This window comes from Salvelinus namaycush, chromosome 1, assembly GCF_016432855.1.
Source record: "Salvelinus namaycush isolate Seneca chromosome 1, SaNama_1.0, whole genome shotgun sequence".
NCBI lineage: Eukaryota > Metazoa > Chordata > Actinopteri > Salmoniformes > Salmonidae > Salvelinus > Salvelinus namaycush.
Window position 1 is genome coordinate 80,181,252 of NC_052307.1, and position 18,089 is coordinate 80,199,340.

At 46.5% G+C, this 18,089-nt stretch overlaps 1 protein-coding gene across 1 annotated transcript in view; it reads left to right on the top strand.

The window, feature by feature from the left end:
• lrrk1 (leucine-rich repeat kinase 1) overlaps positions 1 to 18,089 on the top strand; it is a 183,943-nt gene that overhangs the window by 134,558 nt on the left and 31,296 nt on the right. Inside the window, exons 30-31 of the mRNA XM_038996044.1 lie at positions 1,752 to 1,946; positions 8,066 to 8,217. Coding sequence (XP_038851972.1) covers positions 1,752 to 1,946; positions 8,066 to 8,217 — 347 coding nt within the window. The remainder of the gene's footprint in view (positions 1 to 1,751; positions 1,947 to 8,065; positions 8,218 to 18,089) is intronic.

An 18,089-nucleotide genomic window follows, 5' to 3' on the forward strand; every position in this document is an offset into this window, starting at 1 on the left:
CCTGTTCTGCTGTTAAACCCTCACATCTATACTCTGACCCTGTTCTGCTGTTAAACCCTCACATCTATACTCTGACCCTGTTCTGCTGTTAAACCCTCACGTCTATACTCTGACCCTGTTCTGCTGTTAAACCCTCACGTCTATACTCTGACCCTGTTCTGCTGTTAAACCCTCACGTCTATACTCTGACCCTGTTCTGCTGTTAAACCCTCACATCTATACTCTGACCCTGTTCTGCTGTTAAACCCTCACGTCTATACTCTGACCCTGTTCTGCTGTTCTCAGCCAATCATGTCCCTCCTGCCATACTTTAATCCTTTTTGGTTCCTCTTTGATTTAACTTCAAATGAGGTTTCAGGATGTAGTTATTGTAATGCTGCAGGAAGAGATGGAGAGGAAAGAGAGAGTGACTAAAATGGAAAGACTGAGATATGGAGGGAGGGAGAAAGAGAGAGTGACTAAAATAAAAAGACAGAGAGATGGAATACCAGACATTCTGTGTACTTAACTAATCTATAAACAGGGTATACATAAATCGTGTGTAATATAATAGTATAATATTCAACAACCCATATTTTCTTTGGCAACATTGGATTTCCCCATTTCCCCATTGGTCATACCAATGATAGAGATTGATGACAGACAGGGAGGGGGCCTTATAAGAATGTAGCATAGAGAATATACCACGGCCCTTACTGTAGCCCCTCTGACTCCGAGAACCACGGACGTTGAGGATTCTCAGAATAGTTGCCAAGTGATGTCATCGTGGCGAGGAGCCAGGACTGCTACCGTAACGCTAACAGAGCGTGGAAACTCACCACTCCGGTGCATTTTGGCCCCATCTGTCTGCGCTGCGTTAAATAAACCCTGGGAAGAAAGCCACAGTGGGCTGTTCTTCTCAAGCTCATGGCCATTCATAGAAAGGAATTCAACTTGGACTATTTCCTGGACTGAAAATATGCTGTTTTGAGTTCCATCACCAAGCTGAATGGCCTTCATAGATAACATTAGAGTCTGACTATTACAATGGGATGACGTGTGTGTGTGTGCGTGTGTGTGTGTGTGTGTGAATTTCAATTCAATTGAAGAAGATTTATTGGCATGGAAACGTACATTGCCAAAGCAATTAGATCAATATAGATATATATGTACACTGACTGTACAAACCATTAAGAACACCTTCCTAATATTGAGTTGCACCCCCCTTTGTGCTCAGAACAGCCTCAATTCGTCGGAGCATGGACTACAAGGTGTCGAAAGCGTTCCACAGGGATGCTGGTCATTGTTGACTCCAATGCTTCCCACAGGTGTGTCACGTTGGCTGGATGTTTTTTGGATAGTGGACCATTCTTGATACACAAGGAAACTGTTGAGCATGAAAAACCCAGCAACGTTGCAGTCCTTGACACAAACTGGTGTGCCTGGCACCTACTACCATACCCTGTTCAAATGCACTTAGATGTTTTGTCTTGCCCATTCACCCTCTGAATGGCACACATACACAATCCATGTCTCAATTGTCTCAAGGCTTAAAAATCCTTCTTTAACCTGTCTCCTCCTCCCCATCTACACTGATTTAAAGTGTACAGTGTACAAAACATCAATAAGGGATCATAGCTTTCACCTGGATTCACCTGGTCAGTCTATGTCATGGAAAGAGCAGGTATTCTTAATGTTTTGTACACTGTGTAGATAACATATTAAATCAATCTCCCATTCTCTCTCTCTCTCTCTCTCTCTCACCCACCCAGGTGGATATGTTCTCGTATGGGATGGTTGTGTATGAGTTGCTGTCAGGTTGTAGGCCTGCGTTGGGCCAACACCAGCTCCAGATAGCTAAGAAGCTGTCTAAAGGGATCCGTCCCACCCTGGGAAACCCAGAGGAAGTCCAGTTCCACTGTCTGCATGGCTTGATGATCGAGTGCTGGGACACTAAGCCTGAGAAGGTGAGGGGCTGTGGGCTGGGACACTAAGTCTGAGAAGGTGAGGGGCTGTGGGCTGGGACACTAAGTCTGAGAAGGTGAGGGGCTGTGGGCTGGGACACTAAGCCTGAGAAGGTGAGGGGCTGTGGGCTGGGACACTAAGTCTGAGAAGGTGAGGGGCTGAGGGCTGGGACACTAAGCCTGAGAAGGTGAGGCGCTGAGGGCTGGGACACTAAGTCTGAGAAGGTGAGGCGCTGAGGGCTGGGACACTAAGCCTGAGAAGGTGAGGGGCTGTGGGCTGGGACACTAAGTCTGAGAAGGTGAGGGGCTGTGGGCTGGGACACTAAGTCTGAGAAGGTGAGGGGCTGTGGGCTGGGACACTAAGCCTGAGAAGGTTAGGGGCTGTGGGCTGGGACACTAAGTCTGAGAAGGTGAGGGGCTGTGGGCTGGGACACTAAGCCTGAGAAGGTGAGGGGCTGTGGGCTGGGACACTAAGTCTGAGAAGGTGAGGGGCTGAGGGCTGGGACACTAAGTCTGAGAAGGTGAGGCGCTGAGGGCTGGGACACTAAGCCTGAGAAGGTGAGGGGCTGTGGGCTGGGACACTAAGTCTGAGAAGGTGAGGGGCTGTGGGCTGGGACACTAAGCCTGAGAAGGTGAGGGGCTGTGGGCTGGGACACTAAGTCTGAGAAGGTGAGGGGCTGTGGGCTGGGACACTAAGTCTGAGAAGGTGAGGGGCTGTGGGCTGGGACACTAAGTCTGAGAAGGTGAGGGGCTGTGGGCTGGGACAATAAGCCTGAGAAGGTGAGGGGCTGTGGGCTGGGACACTAAGTCTGAGAAGGTGAGGGGCTGTGGGCTGGGACACTAAGTCTGAGAAGGTGAGGGGCTGAGGGCTGGGACACTAAGCCTGAGAAGGTGAGGGGCTGAGGGCTGGGACACTAAGTCTGAGAAGGTGAGGCGCTGTGGGCTGGGACACTAAGCCTGAGAAGGTGAGGGGCTGTGGGCTGGGACACTAAGTCTGAGAAGGTGAGGCGCTGTGGGCTGGGACACTAAGTCTGAGAAGGTGAGGCGCTGAGGGCTGGGACACTAAGCCTGAGAAGGTGAGGGGCTGTGGACTGGGACACTAAGTCTGAGAAGGTGAGGGGCTGAGGGCTGGGACACTAAGTCTGAGAAGGTGAGGGGCTGAGGGCTGGGACACTAAGCCTGAGAAGGTGAGGGGCTGAGGGCTGGGACACTAAGTCTGAGAAGGTGAGGGGCTGAGGGCTGGGACACTAAGCCTGAGAAGGTGAGGCGCTGAGGGCTGGGACACTAAGTCTGAGAAGGTGAGGCGCTGAGGGCTGGGACACTAAGTCTGAGAAGGTGAGGGGCTGTGGGCTGGGACACTAAGTCTGAGAAGGTGAGGGGCTGTGGGCTGGGACACTAAGCCTGAGAAGGTGAGGCGCTGAGGGCTGGGACACTAAGTCTGAGAAGGTGAGGGGCTGAGGGCTGGGACACTAAGTCTGAGAAGGTGAGGGGCTGTGGGCTGGGACACTAAGTCTGAGAAGGTGAGGGGCTGTGGGCTGGGACACTAAGTCTGAGAAGGTGAGGGGCTGTGGGCTGGGACACTAAGCCTGAGAAGGTGAGGGGCAGTGGGCTGGGACACTAAGTCTGAGAAGGTGAGGGGCTGTGGGCTGGGACACTAAGTCTGAGAAGGTGAGGGGCTGTGGGCTGGGACACTAAGTCTGAGAAGGTGAGGGGCTGTGGGCTGGGACACTAAGTCTGAGAAGGTGAGGGGCTGTGGGCTGGGACACTAAGTCTGAGAAGGTGAGGGGCTGTGGGCTGGGACACTAAGTCTGAGAAGGTGAGGGGCTGTGGGCTGGGACACTAAGCCTGAGAAGGTGAGGGGCTGTGGGCTGGGACACTAAGTCTGAGAAGGTGAGGGGCTGTGGGCTGGGACACTAAGTCTGAGAAGGTGAGGGGCTGTGGGCTGGGACACTAAGCCTGAGAAGGTGAGGGGCTGTGGGCTGGGACACTAAGTCTGAGAAGGTGAGGGGCTGTGGGCTGGGACACTAAGTCTGAGAAGGTGAGGGGCTGTGGGCTGGGACACTAAGTCTGAGAAGGTGAGGGGCTGTGGGCTGGGACACTAAGTCTGAGAAGGTGAGGGGCTGTGGGCTGGGACACTAAGTCTGAGAAGGTGAGGGGCTGAGGGCTGGGACACTAAGTCTGAGAAGGTGAGGCGCTGAGGGCTGGGACACTAAGCCTGAGAAGGTGAGGGGCTGTGGGCTGGGACACTAAGTCTGAGAAGGTGAGGCGCTGAGGGCTGGGACACTAAGCCTGAGAAGGTGAGGGGCTGAGGGCTGGGACACTAAGCCTGAGAAGGTGAGGCGCTGAGGGCTGGGACACTAAGTCTGAGAAGGTGAGGCGCTGAGGGCTGGGACACTAAGTCTGAGAAGGTGAGGGGCTGTGGGCTGGGACACTAAGTCTGAGAAGGTGAGGGGCTGTGGGCTGGGACACTAAGCCTGAGAAGGTGAGGCGCTGAGGGCTGGGACACTAAGTCTGAGAAGGTGAGGGGCTGAGGGCTGGGACACTAAGTCTGAGAAGGTGAGGGGCTGTGGGCTGGGACACTAAGTCTGAGAAGGTGAGGGGCTGTGGGCTGGGACACTAAGTCTGAGAAGGTGAGGGGCTGTGGGCTGGGACACTAAGCCTGAGAAGGTGAGGGGCTGTGGGCTGGGACACTAAGTCTGAGAAGGTGAGGGGCTGTGGGCTGGGACACTAAGTCTGAGAAGGTGAGGGGCTGTGGGCTGGGACACTAAGTCTGAGAAGGTGAGGGGCTGTGGGTTGGGACACTAAGTCTGAGAAGGTGAGGGGCTGTGGGCTGGGACACTAAGCCTGAGAAGGTGAGGGGCTGTGGGCTGGGACACTAAGTCTGAGAAGGTGAAGGGCTGTGGGCTGGGACACTAAGTCTGAGAAGGTGAGGGGCTGTGGGCTGGGACACTAAGTCTGAGAAGGTGAGGGGCTGAGGGCTGGGACACTAAGTCTGAGAAGGTGAGGCGCTGTGGGCTGGGACACTAAGTCTGAGAAGGTGAGGGGCTGAGCTGGGACACTAAGTCTGAGAAGGTGAGGGGCTGTGGGCTGGGACACTAAGCCTGAGAAGGTGAGGGGCTGTGGGCTGGGACACTAAGTCTGAGAAGGTGAGGGGCTGTGGGCTGGGACACTAAGTCTGAGAAGGTGAGGGGCTGTGGGCTGGGATACTAAGTCTGAGAAGGTGAGGGGCTGTGGGCTGGGACACTAAGTCTGAGAAGGTGAGGGGCTGTGGGCTGGGACACTAAGTCTGAGAAGGTGAGGGGCTGTGGGCTGGGACACTAAGTCTGAGAAGGTGAGGGGCTGAGGGCTGGGACACTAAGTCTGAGAAGGTGAGGCGCTGAGGGCTGGGACACTAAGCCTGAGAAGGTGAGGGGCTGTGGGCTGGGACACTAAGTCTGAGAAGGTGAGGCGCTGAGGGCTGGGACACTAAGCCTGAGAAGGTGAGGGGCTGAGGGCTGGGACACTAAGCCTGAGAAGGTGAGGCGCTGAGGGCTGGGACACTAAGTCTGAGAAGGTGAGGCGCTGAGGGCTGGGACACTAAGTCTGAGAAGGTGAGGGGCTGTGGGCTGGGACACTAAGTCTGAGAAGGTGAGGGGCTGTGGGCTGGGACACTAAGCCTGAGAAGGTGAGGCGCTGAGGGCTGGGACACTAAGTCTGAGAAGGTGAGGGGCTGAGGGCTGGGACACTAAGTCTGAGAAGGTGAGGGGCTGTGGGCTGGGACACTAAGTCTGAGAAGGTGAGGGGCTGTGGGCTGGGACACTAAGTCTGAGAAGGTGAGGGGCTGTGGGCTGGGACACTAAGCCTGAGAAGGTGAGGGGCTGTGGGCTGGGACACTAAGTCTGAGAAGGTGAGGGGCTGTGGGCTGGGACACTAAGTCTGAGAAGGTGAGGGGCTGTGGGCTGGGACACTAAGTCTGAGAAGGTGAGGGGCTGTGGGTTGGGACACTAAGTCTGAGAAGGTGAGGGGCTGTGGGCTGGGACACTAAGCCTGAGAAGGTGAGGGGCTGTGGGCTGGGACACTAAGTCTGAGAAGGTGAGGGGCTGTGGGCTGGGACACTAAGTCTGAGAAGGTGAGGGGCTGTGGGCTGGGACACTAAGCCTGAGAAGGTGAGGGGCTGTGGGCTGGGACACTAAGTCTGAGAAGGTGAGGGGCTGTGGGCTGGGACACTAAGTCTGAGAAGGTGAGGGGCTGTGGGCTGGGACACTAAGTCTGAGAAGGTGAGGGGCTGTGAGCTGGGACACTAAGTCTGAGAAGGTGAGGGGCTGTGGGCTGGGACACTAAGTCTGAGAAGGTGAGGGGCTGTGGGCTGGGACACTAAGTCTGAGAAGGTGAGGGGCTGTGGGCTGGGACGCCAATACACTTTTCACACTAGTGAGCCAAGCTGTGCTGGCTTGGATATGCTCTTTTTAAATAGGAAAGTGTGATGACTAATCCGCACCACTATAATGCTATCATGCTATCTTTCATACATCTAGATGTGTATTAACAACTGATATTATAAGGCTGTGTGGCTTACAGCAGGGGTCATCAACTAGATTCAACTGTGGGCCGATTTGTTTCTTAAGTGGATAGTCAGGGGGCCGGAAACATAACTACAAATAATTTGTAGACTTCAAATTGACCACAAGAAGCCCAAACAGATATAATATTTGACTAAAACGTAATAATTTCAAACCTTTTCTTACATTTGTATACAATCACATATACAATACATGACCAAAAGTATGTGGACACCTGCTCGTTGAAAATCTCATTCCAGAATCATGGGCATTAATATGGAGTTGGTCCCCCCTTTGCTGCTATAACAGCCTCCACTCTTCTGGGAAGGCTTTCCAATAGATGTTAGAACCTAAGAGCATTAGTGAGGTCAGGCACTGATGTTGGGGGATTAGGCCTGGCTTGAAGTCGGCGTTCCAATTCATCCAAAGGTGTTTGATGGGGTTGTGGTCAGGGCTCTGTGCAGGCCAGTCAAGTTCTTCCACACCGATCTCGAAAAACCATTTCTGTATGGACCTTGCTTTGTGCACAGGGGCATTGTCATACTGTTGCCACAAAGTTGTAAACACAGAATCATCTAGAATGTTGTTGTATGCTGTAGCGTTAAGATTTCCTTTCACTGGAACTAAGGGGCCTAGCCTGAACCATGGAAAAACAGCCCCAGACCATTATTCCTCCTCCACCAAACTTTACAGTTGGCACTATGCATTCGGGCAGATAGCGTTCTCCAGTTCTCCCTGGGTTTGGCAGATAGCATCAGCCAAACCCAGTTTCGTCCGTCGGACTGCCAGATGGTGACGCGTGATTCATCACTCCGAAGAACGCGTATCCACTGCTTCAGAGTCCAATGGCGATGAGCTTTACACCACTCCAGCCAACGCTTGGCATGGTGATCTTAGACTTGTGTGCGGCTGCTCGGCCTTGGAAACCCATTTCATGAAGCTCCCAACGAACAGCTATTGTGCTGACGTTGCTTCCAGAGGCAGTTTGGAACTCGGTAGTGAGTGTTGCAACTGAGGACAGACTATTTTTACGTGCTACACGCTTCAGCACTCGGCGGTCTCGTTCTGTGAGCTTGTGTGGCCTACCACTTCACGGCTGAGCCGTTGTTGCTCCTAGACGTTTCCATTTCACAATAACAGCACTTACAGATGACCGGGGCAGCTCTAGCAAGGCAGAAATTTGACGAACTGACTTGTTGGAAAGGTGGTATCGTAAGACGGTGCCACATTGAAAGTCACTGAGCTCTTCAGTAAGGCCGTTCTACTGCCAATGTTTGTCTATGGAGATTGCATGGCTGTGTGCTCGATTTTATACACCTGTCAGTAATGGGTGTGACTGAAATAGCCGAATCCTCTAATTTGAAGGGGTGTCCACATACATTTTTATATATAGTATAGTATATCTCTCTATTATGCATGGGAATACTGATTTACATTTTCAAAATGTAAATCACTTGGGGCTGATTTGCTGGTGCTTTTACAGTCTTTTATGTCCAACATTCTTTTTGCTCAGATAAAATCACCAATTGGGGAACCCTGGCTTACAGTATGACATAGTGACTGTGTGTCTCTCTCTTGATCCAGAGGCCCCTGGCCATGCAGTGTGTGAGGCAGATGCAGGAGCCCAGCTTCCCATGTCTGAGGTACCTGTTGGCCTGTGACACACACTCCCAGCTCTTCCTGTCCCACTTGCAGGGACACAGCGCTGTCTTCTGGGACGGGGACAAGGACGACAGGTTGGTTTCTCTTTGTGTTGATTTCAGAGGTTTTCCTGGCCCAAACTGTCTCAGTGTAGACTTCCTGATGATCTGAGGGTGTATTTAAGCTGCTTATGTTTGGACTGTCTCATAAAGAGCAGTGGAGGCAGAACACACACACACATACATACTCTGCACATACCTCTCTGAGAGTAACACACACACACTCCTGTCCTGTAATAAAGCTCCCAGGTGGAAAGTAATTGCTTTAGTGTTGCTCTCCCCCTGTGTGTGACTGTGTGTGTTTAGGGACTGGGAGATAATCTCACTAAGATAAAGGCAGCTTTCATCGCTCCATACAGGTGCTGCTAATGACTGCTATTGCCTGCAGCTGTCCTGCTGTTAACCCCATAGAGATCCTTTGTAATTCTAATACCCCCTCATAGAGGTATTGCGCCAGGGCTTCCAGCATGGGAACCGACCATGAGAATGACATGATAATTGTCAGCAGGTACTACTACTCCGCCAGGGGAAGAAGGAGAAAGATTGATTACTGTCCTAACTCTGTGTCAGGGTAACACGGTTAAATGGTGTGTATTGTCTCGGTATGACTTGTTGGACTACTGTGTGTGTGTGTGTGTGTGTGTGTGTGTGTGTGTGTGTGTGTGTGTGTGTGTGTGTGTGTGTGTGTGTGTGTGTGTGTGTGTGTGTGTGTGTGTGTGTGTGTGTTCTAGAAACTCTGCGATAGTGAATGTGTGTTGTCTTATAGGAACTACAGTGTGGTAGTGAATGTGTGTTGTCTTATAGGAACTACAGTGTGGTAGTGAATGTGTGTTGTCTTATTGGAACTACAGTGTGGTAGTGAATGTGTGTTGTCTTATAGGAACTACAGTGTGGTAGTGAATGTGTGTTGTCCTATAGGAACTACAGTGTGGTAGTGAATGTGTGTTGTCTTATAGGAACTACAGTGTGGTAGTGAATGTGTGTTGTCCTATAGGAACTACAGTGTGGTAGTGAATATGTGTTGTCTTATAGGAACTACAGTGTGGTAGTGAATGTGTGTTGTCCTATAGGAACTACAGTGTGGTAGTGAATGTGTGTTGTCCTATAGGAACTACAGTGTGGTAGTGAATGTGTGTTGTCCTATAGGAACTACAGTGTGGTAGTGAATGTGTGTTGTCTTATAGGAACTACAGTGTGGTAGTGAATGTGTGTTGTCTTATAGGAACTACAGTGTGGTAGTGAATGTGTGTTGTCTTATAGGAACTACAGTGTGGTAGTGAATGTGTGTTGTCTTATAGGAACTACAGTGTGGTAGTGAATGTGTGTTGTCTTATAGGAACTACAGTGTGGTAGTGAATGTGTGTTGTCTTATAGGAACTACAGTGTGGTAGTGAATGTGTGTTGTCTTATAGGAACTACAGTGTGGTAGTGAATGTGTGTTGTCTTATAGGAACTACAGTGTGGTAGTGAATGTGTGTTGTCTTATAGGAACTACAGTGTGGTAGTGAATGTGTGTTGTCTTATAGGAACTACAGTGTGGTAGTGAATGTGTGTTGTCTTATAGGAACTACAGTGTGGTAGTGAATGTGTGTTGTCCTATAGGAACTACAGTGTGGTAGTGAATGTGTGTTGTCTTATAGGAACTACAGTGTGGTAGTGAATGTGTGTTGTCCTATAGGAACTACAGTGTGGTAGTGAATGTGTGTTGTCCTTATAGGAACTACAGTGTGGTAGTGAATGTGTGTTGTCTTATAGGAACTACAGTGTGGTAGTGAATGTGTGTTGTCTTATAGGAACTACAGTGTGGTAGTGAATGTGTGTTGTCTATAGGAACTACAGTGTGGTAGTGAATGTGTGTTGTCTTATAGGAACTACAGTGTGGTAGTGAATGTGTGTTGTCTTATAGGAACTACAGTGTGGTAGTGAATGTGTGTTGTCTTATAGGAACTACAGTGTGGTAGTGAATGTGTGTTGTCTTATAGGAACTACAGTGTGGTAGTGAATGTGTGTTGTCTTATAGGAACTACAGTGTGGTAGTGAATGTGTGTTGTCTTATAGGAACTACAGTGTGGTAGTGAATGTGTGTTGTCCTATAGGAACTACAGTGTGGTAGTGAATGTGTGTTGTCTTATAGGAACTACAGTGTGGTAGTGAATGTGTGTTGTCCTATAGGAACTACAGTGTGGTAGTGAATGTGTGTTGTCTTATAGGAACTACAGTGTGGTAGTGAATGTGTGTTGTCCTATAGGAACTACAGTGTGGTAGTGAATGTGTGTTGTCCTTATTAGGAACTACAGTGTGGTAGTGAATGTGTGTTGTCTTATAGGAACTACAGTGTGGTAGTGAATGTGTGTTGTCCTATAGGAACTACAGTGTGGTAGTGAATGTGTGTTGTCCTATAGGAACTACAGTGTGGTAGTGAATGTGTGTTGTCCTTATAGGAACTACAGTGTGGTAGTGAATGTGTGTTGTCCTATAGGAACTACAGTGTGGTAGTGAATGTGTGTTGTCCTATAGGAACTACAGTGTGGTAGTGAATGTGTGTTGTCCTATAGGAACTACAGTGTGGTAGTGAATGTGTGTTGTCCTTATAGGAACTACAGTGTGGTAGTGAATGTGTGTTGTCCTATAGGAACTACAGTGTGGTAGTGAATGTGTGTTGTCCTATAGGAACTACAGTGTGGTAGTGAATGTGTGTTGTCCTATAGGAACTACAGTGTGGTAGTGAATGTGTGTTGTCCTATAGGAACTACAGTGTGGTAGTGAATGTGTGTTGTCCTATAGGAACTACAGTGTGGTAGTGAATGTGTGTTGTCTTATAGGAACTACAGTGTGGTAGTGAATGTGTGTTGTCTTATAGGAACTACAGTGTGGTAGTGAATGTGTGTTGTCCTATAGGAACTACAGTGTGGTAGTGAATGTGTGTTGTCCTATAGGAACTACAGTGTGGTAGTGAATGTGTGTTGTCCTATAGGAACTACAGTGTGGTAGTGAATGTGTGTTGTCCTATAGGAACTACAGTGTGGTAGTGAATGTGTGTTGTCCTATAGGAACTACAGTGTGGTAGTGAATGTGTGTTGTCCTATAGGAACTACAGTGTGGTAGTGAATGTGTGTTGTCCTATAGGAACTACAGTGTGGTAGTGAATGTGTGTTGTCCTTATAGGAACTACAGTGTGGTAGTGAATGTGTGTTGTCTTATAGGAACTACAGTGTGGTAGTGAATGTGTGTTGTCCTATAGGAACTACAGTGTGGTAGTGAATGTGTGTTGTCCTATAGGAACTACAGTGTGGTAGTGAATGTGTGTTGTCCTATAGGAACTACAGTGTGGTAGTGAATGTGTGTTGTCTTATAGGAACTACAGTGTGGTAGTGAATGTGTGTTGTCTTATAGGAACTACAGTGTGGTAGTGAATGTGTGTTGTCCTATAGGAACTACAGTGAGGTAGTGAATGTGTGTTGTCCTATAGGAACTACAGTGTGGTAGTGAATGTGTGTTGTCCTATAGGAACTACAGTGAGGTAGTGAATGTGTGTTGTCTTATAGGAACTACAGTGTGGTAGTGAATGTGTGTTGTCCTATAGGAACTACAGTGTGGTAGTGAATGTGTGTTGTCTTATAGGAACTACAGTGTGGTAGTGAATGTGTGTTGTCTTATAGGAACTGCAGTGTGGTAGTGAATGTGTGTTGTCTTATAGGAACTACAGTGTGGTAGTGAATGTGTGTTGTCTTATAGGAACTACAGTGTGGTAGTGAATGTGTGTTGTCTTATAGGAACTACAGTGTGGTAGTGAATGTGTGTTGTCTTATAGGAACTACAGTGTGGTAGTGAATGTGTGTTGTCTTATAGGAACTACAGTGTGGTAGTGAATGTGTGTTGTCTTATAGGAACTACAGTGTGGTAGTGAATGTGTGTTGTCTTATAGGAACTACAGTGTGGTAGTGAATGTGTGTTGTCTTATAGGAACTACAGTGTGGTAGTGAATGTGTGTTGTCCTATAGGAACTACAGTGTGGTAGTGAATGTGTGTTGTCTTATAGGAACTACAGTGTGGTAGTGAATGTGTGTTGTCCTATAGGAACTACAGTGTGGTAGTGAATGTGTGTTGTCTTATAGGAACTACAGTGTGGTAGTGAATGTGTGTTGTCCTATAGGAACTACAGTGTGGTAGTGAATGTGTGTTGTCTTATAGGAACTACAGTGTGGTAGTGAATGTGTGTTGTCCTTATAGGAACTACAGTGTGGTAGTGAATGTGTGTTGTCTATAGGAACTACAGTGTGGTAGTGAATGTGTGTTGTCTTATAGGAACTACAGTGTGGTAGTGAATGTGTGTTGTCCTATAGGAACTACAGTGTGGTAGTGAATGTGTGTTGTCTTATAGGAACTACAGTGTGGTAGTGAATGTGTGTTGTCTTATAGGAACTACAGTGTGGTAGTGAATGTGTGTTGTCTTATTGGAACTACAGTGTGGTAGTGAATGTGTGTTGTCTTATAGGAACTACAGTGTGGTAGTGAATGTGTGTTGTCTTATAGGAACTACAGTGTGGTAGTGAATGTGTGTTGTCTTATAGGAACTACAGTGTGGTAGTGAATGTGTGTTGTCCTATAGGAACTACAGTGTGGTAGTGAATGTGTGTTGTCCTATAGGAACTACAGTGTGGTAGTGAATGTGTGTTGTCCTATAGGAACTACAGTGTGGTAGTGAATGTGTGTTGTCCTATAGGAACTACAGTGTGGTAGTGAATGTGTGTTGTCCTATAGGAACTACAGTGTGGTAGTGAATGTGTGTTGTCTTATAGGAACTACAGTGTGGTAGTGAATGTGTGTTGTCTTATAGGAACTACAGTGTGGTAGTGAATGTGTGTTGTCTTATAGGAACTACAGTGTGGTAGTGAATGTGTGTTGTCCTTATAGGAACTACAGTGTGGTAGTGAATGTGTGTTGTCCTATAGGAACTACAGTGTGGTAGTGAATGTGTGTTGTCCTATAGGAACTACAGTGTGGTAGTGAATGTGTGTTGTCCTATAGGAACTACAGTGTGGTAGTGAATGTGTGTTGTCCTATAGGAACTACAGTGTGGTAGTGAATGTGTGTTGTCCTATAGGAACTACAGTGTGGTAGTGAATGTGTGTTGTCTTATAGGAACTACAGTGTGGTAGTGAATGTGTGTTGTCCTATAGGAACTACAGTGAGGTAGTGAATGTGTGTTGTCTTATAGGAACTACAGTGTGGTAGTGAATGTGTGTTGTCCTATAGGAACTACAGTGTGGTAGTGAATGTGTGTTGTCTTATAGGAACTACAGTGTGGTAGTGAATGTGTGTTGTCTTATAGGAACTACAGTGTGGTAGTGAATGTGTGTTGTCTTATAGGAACTACAGTGTGGTAGTGAATGTGTGTTGTCTTATAGGAACTACAGTGTGGTAGTGAATGTGTGTTGTCTTATAGGAACTACAGTGTGGTAGTGAATGTGTGTTGTCTTATAGGAACTACAGTGTGGTAGTGAATGTGTGTTGTCTTATAGGAACTACAGTGAGGTAGTGAATGTGTGTTGTCCTATAGGAACTGCAGTGTGGTAGTGAATGTGTGTTGTCCTATAGGAACTACAGTGTGGTAGTGAATGTGTGTTGTCTTATAGGAACTACAGTGTGGTAGTGAATGTGTGTTGTCTTATAGGAACTACAGTGTGGTAGTGAATGTGTGTTGTCTTATAGGAACTACAGTGTGATAGTGAATGTGTGTTGTCTTATAGGAACTACAGTGTGGTAGTGAATGTGTGTTGTCTTATAGGAACTACAGTGTGGTAGTGAATGTGTGTTGTCTTATAGGAACTACAATGTGGTAGTGAATGTGTGTTGTCCTATAGGAACTACAGTGTGGTAGTGAATGTGTGTTGTCCTATAGGAACTACAGTGAGGTAGTGAATGTGTGTTGTCCTATAGGAACTACAGTGTGGTAGTGAATGTGTGTTGTCTTATAGGAACTACAGTGTGGTAGTGAATGTGTGTTGTCCTATAGGAACTACAGTGTGGTAGTGAATGTGTGTTGTCCTATAGGAACTACAGTGTGGTAGTGAATGTGTGTTGTCCTATAGGAACTACAGTGTGGTAGTGAATGTGTGTTGTCCTATAGGAACTACAGTGTGGTAGTGAATGTGTGTCTTATAGGAACTACAGTGTGGTAGTGAATGTGTGTTGTCTTATAGGAACTACAGTGTGGTAGTGAATGTGTGTTGTCCTTATAGGAACTACAGTGTGGTAGTGAATGTGTGTTGTCCTATAGGAACTACAGTGTGGTAGTGAATGTGTGTTGTCCTATAGGAACTACAGTGTGGTAGTGAATGTGTGTTGTCCTATAGGAACTACAGTGTGGTAGTGAATGTGTGTTGTCCTATAGGAACTACAGTGTGGTAGTGAATGTGTGTTGTCTTATAGGAACTACAGTGTGGTAGTGAATGTGTGTTGTCCTATAGGAACTACAGTGTGGTAGTGAATGTGTGTTGTCTTATAGGAACTACAGTGTGGTAGTGAATGTGTGTTGTCCTATAGGAACTACAGTGAGGTAGTGAATGTGTGTTGTCTTATAGGAACTACAGTGTGGTAGTGAATGTGTGTTGTCTTATAGGAACTACAGTGTGGTAGTGAATGTGTGTTGTCCTATAGGAACTACAGTGTGGTAGTGAATGTGTGTTGTCTTATAGGAACTACAGTGTGGTAGTGAATGTGTGTTGTCCTATAGGAACTACAGTGAGGTAGTGAATGTGTGTTGTCCTATAGGAACTACAGTGTGGTAGTGAATGTGTGTTGTCCTATAGGAACTACAGTGAGGTAGTGAATGTGTGTTGTCTTATAGGAACTACAGTGTGGTAGTGAATGTGTGTTGTCCTATAGGAACTACAGTGTGGTAGTGAATGTGTGTTGTCTTATAGGAACTACAGTGTGGTAGTGAATGTGTGTTGTCTTATAGGAACTGCAGTGTGGTAGTGAATGTGTGTTGTCTTATAGGAACTACAGTGTGGTAGTGAATGTGTGTTGTCTTATAGGAACTACAGTGTGGTAGTGAATGTGTGTTGTCTTATAGGAACTACAGTGTGGTAGTGAATGTGTGTTGTCTTATAGGAACTACAGTGTGGTAGTGAATGTGTGTTGTCCTATAGGAACTACAGTGTGGTAGTGAATGTGTGTTGTCTTATAGGAACTACAGTGTGGTAGTGAATGTGTGTTGTCCTATAGGAACTACAGTGTGGTAGTGAATGTGTGTTGTCTTATAGGAACTACAGTGTGGTAGTGAATGTGTGTTGTCTTATATGAACTACAGTGTGGTAGTGAATGTGTGTTGTCCTATAGGAACTACAGTGTGGTAGTGAATGTGTGTTGTCTTATAGGAACTACAGTGTGGTAGTGAATGTGTGTTGTCCTATAGGAACTACAGTGTGGTAGTGAATGTGTGTTGTCTTATAGGAACTACAGTGTGGTAGTGAATGTGTGTTGTCCTATAGGAACTACAGTGTGGTAGTGAATGTGTGTTGTCTTATAGGAACTACAGTGTGGTAGTGAATGTGTGTTGTCTTATAGGAACTACAGTGTGGTAGTGAATGTGTGTTGTCTTATTGGAACTACAGTGTGGTAGTGAATGTGTGTTGTCTTATAGGAACTACAGTGTGGTAGTGAATGTGTGTTGTCCTATAGGAACTACAGTGTGGTAGTGAATGTGTGTTGTCCTATAGGAACTACAGTGTGGTAGTGAATGTGTGTTGTCTTATAGGAACTACAGTGTGGTAGTGAATGTGTGTTGTCCTATAGGAACTACAGTGTGGTAGTGAATGTGTGTTGTCCTATAGGAACTACAGTGTGGTAGTGAATGTGTGTTGTCCTATAGGAACTACAGTGTGGTAGTGAATGTGTGTTGTCTTATAGGAACTACAGTGTGGTAGTGAATGTGTGTTGTCCTATAGGAACTACAGTGTGGTAGTGAATGTGTGTTGTCCTATAGGAACTACAGTGTGGTAGTGAATGTGTGTTGTCCTATAGGAACTACAGTGTGGTAGTGAATGTGTGTTGTCCTATAGGAACTACAGTGTGGTAGTGAATGTGTGTTGTCCTATAGGAACTACAGTGTGGTAGTGAATGTGTGTTGTCTTATAGGAACTACAGTGTGATAGTGAATGTGTGTTGTCTTATAGGAACTACAGTGTGGTAGTGAATGTGTGTTGTCTTATAGGAACTACAGTGTGGTAGTGAATGTGTGTTGTCCTATAGGAACTACAGTGAGGTAGTGAATGTGTGTTGTCTTATAGGAACTACAGTGTGGTAGTGAATGTGTGTTGTCCTATAGGAACTACAGTGTGGTAGTGAATGTGTGTTGTCCTATAGGAACTACAGTGAGGTAGTGAATGTGTGTTGTCCTATAGGAACTACAGTGTGGTAGTGAATGTGTGTTGTCCTATAGGAACTACAGTGTGGTAGTGAATGTGTGTTGTCCTATAGGAACTACAGTGTGGTAGTGAATGTGTGTTGTCCTATAGGAACTACAGTGTGGTAGTGAATGTGTGTTGTCCTATAGGAACTACAGTGTGGTAGTGAATGTGTGTTGTCCTATAGGAACTACAGTGTGGTAGTGAATGTGTGTTGTCTTATAGGAACTACAGTGTGGTAGTGAATGTGTGTTGTCCTTATAGGAACTACAGTGTGGTAGTGAATGTGTGTTGTCCTATAGGAACTACAGTGTGGTAGTGAATGTGTGTTGTCTTATAGGAACTACAGTGTGGTAGTGAATGTGTGTTGTCCTATAGGAACTACAGTGTGGTAGTGAATGTGTGTTGTCTTATAGGAACTACAGTGTGGTAGTGAATGTGTGTTGTCTTATAGGAACTACAGTGTGGTAGTGAATGTGTGTTGTCCTATAGGAAGTACAGTGTGGTAGTGAATGTGTGTTGTCTTATAGGAACTACAGTGTGGTAGTGAATGTGTGTTGTCCTATAGGAACTACAGTGTGGTAGTGAATGTGTGTTGTCTTATAGGAACTACAGTGTGGTAGTGAATGTGTGTTGTCTTATAGGAACTACAGTGTGGTAGTGAATGTGTGTTGTCTTATAGGAACTACAGTGTGGTAGTGAATGTGTGTTGTCTTATAGGAACTACAGTGTGGTAGTGAATGTGTGTTGTCTTATAGGAACTACAATGTGGTAGTGAATGTGTGTTGTCCTATAGGAACTACAGTGATGGTAGTGAATGTGTGTTGTCCTATAGGAACTACAGTGTGGTAGTGAATGTGTGTTGTCCTATAGGAACTACAGTGAGGTAGTGAATGTGTGTTGTCCTATAGGAACTACAGTGTGGTAGTGAATGTGTGTTGTCCTATAGGAACTACAGTGTGGTAGTGAATGTGTGTTGTCCTATAGGAACTACAGTGTGGTAGTGAATGTGTGTTGTCTTATAGGAACTACAATGTGGTAGTGAATGTGTGTTGTCTTATAGGAACTACAGTGTGGTAGTGAATGTGTGTTGTCTTATAGGAACTGCAGTGTGGTAGTGAATGTGTGTTGTCTTATAGGAACTACAGTGTGGTAGTGAATGTGTGTTGTCCTATAGGAACTACAGTGTGGTAGTGAATGTGTGTTGTCTTATAGGAACTACAGTGTGGTAGTGAATGTGTGTTGTCTTATAGGAACTACAGTGTGGTAGTGAATGTGTGTTGTCTTATAGGAACTACAGTGTGGTAGTGAATGTGTGTTGTCTTATAGGAACTACAGTGTGGTAGTGAATGTGTGTTGTCTTATAGGAACTACAGTGTGGTAGTGAATGTGTGTTGTCTTATAGGAACTACAGTGTGGTAGTGAATGTGTGTTGTCTTATAGGAACTACAGTGTGGTAGTGAATGTGTGTTGTCCTATAGGAACTACAGTGTGGTA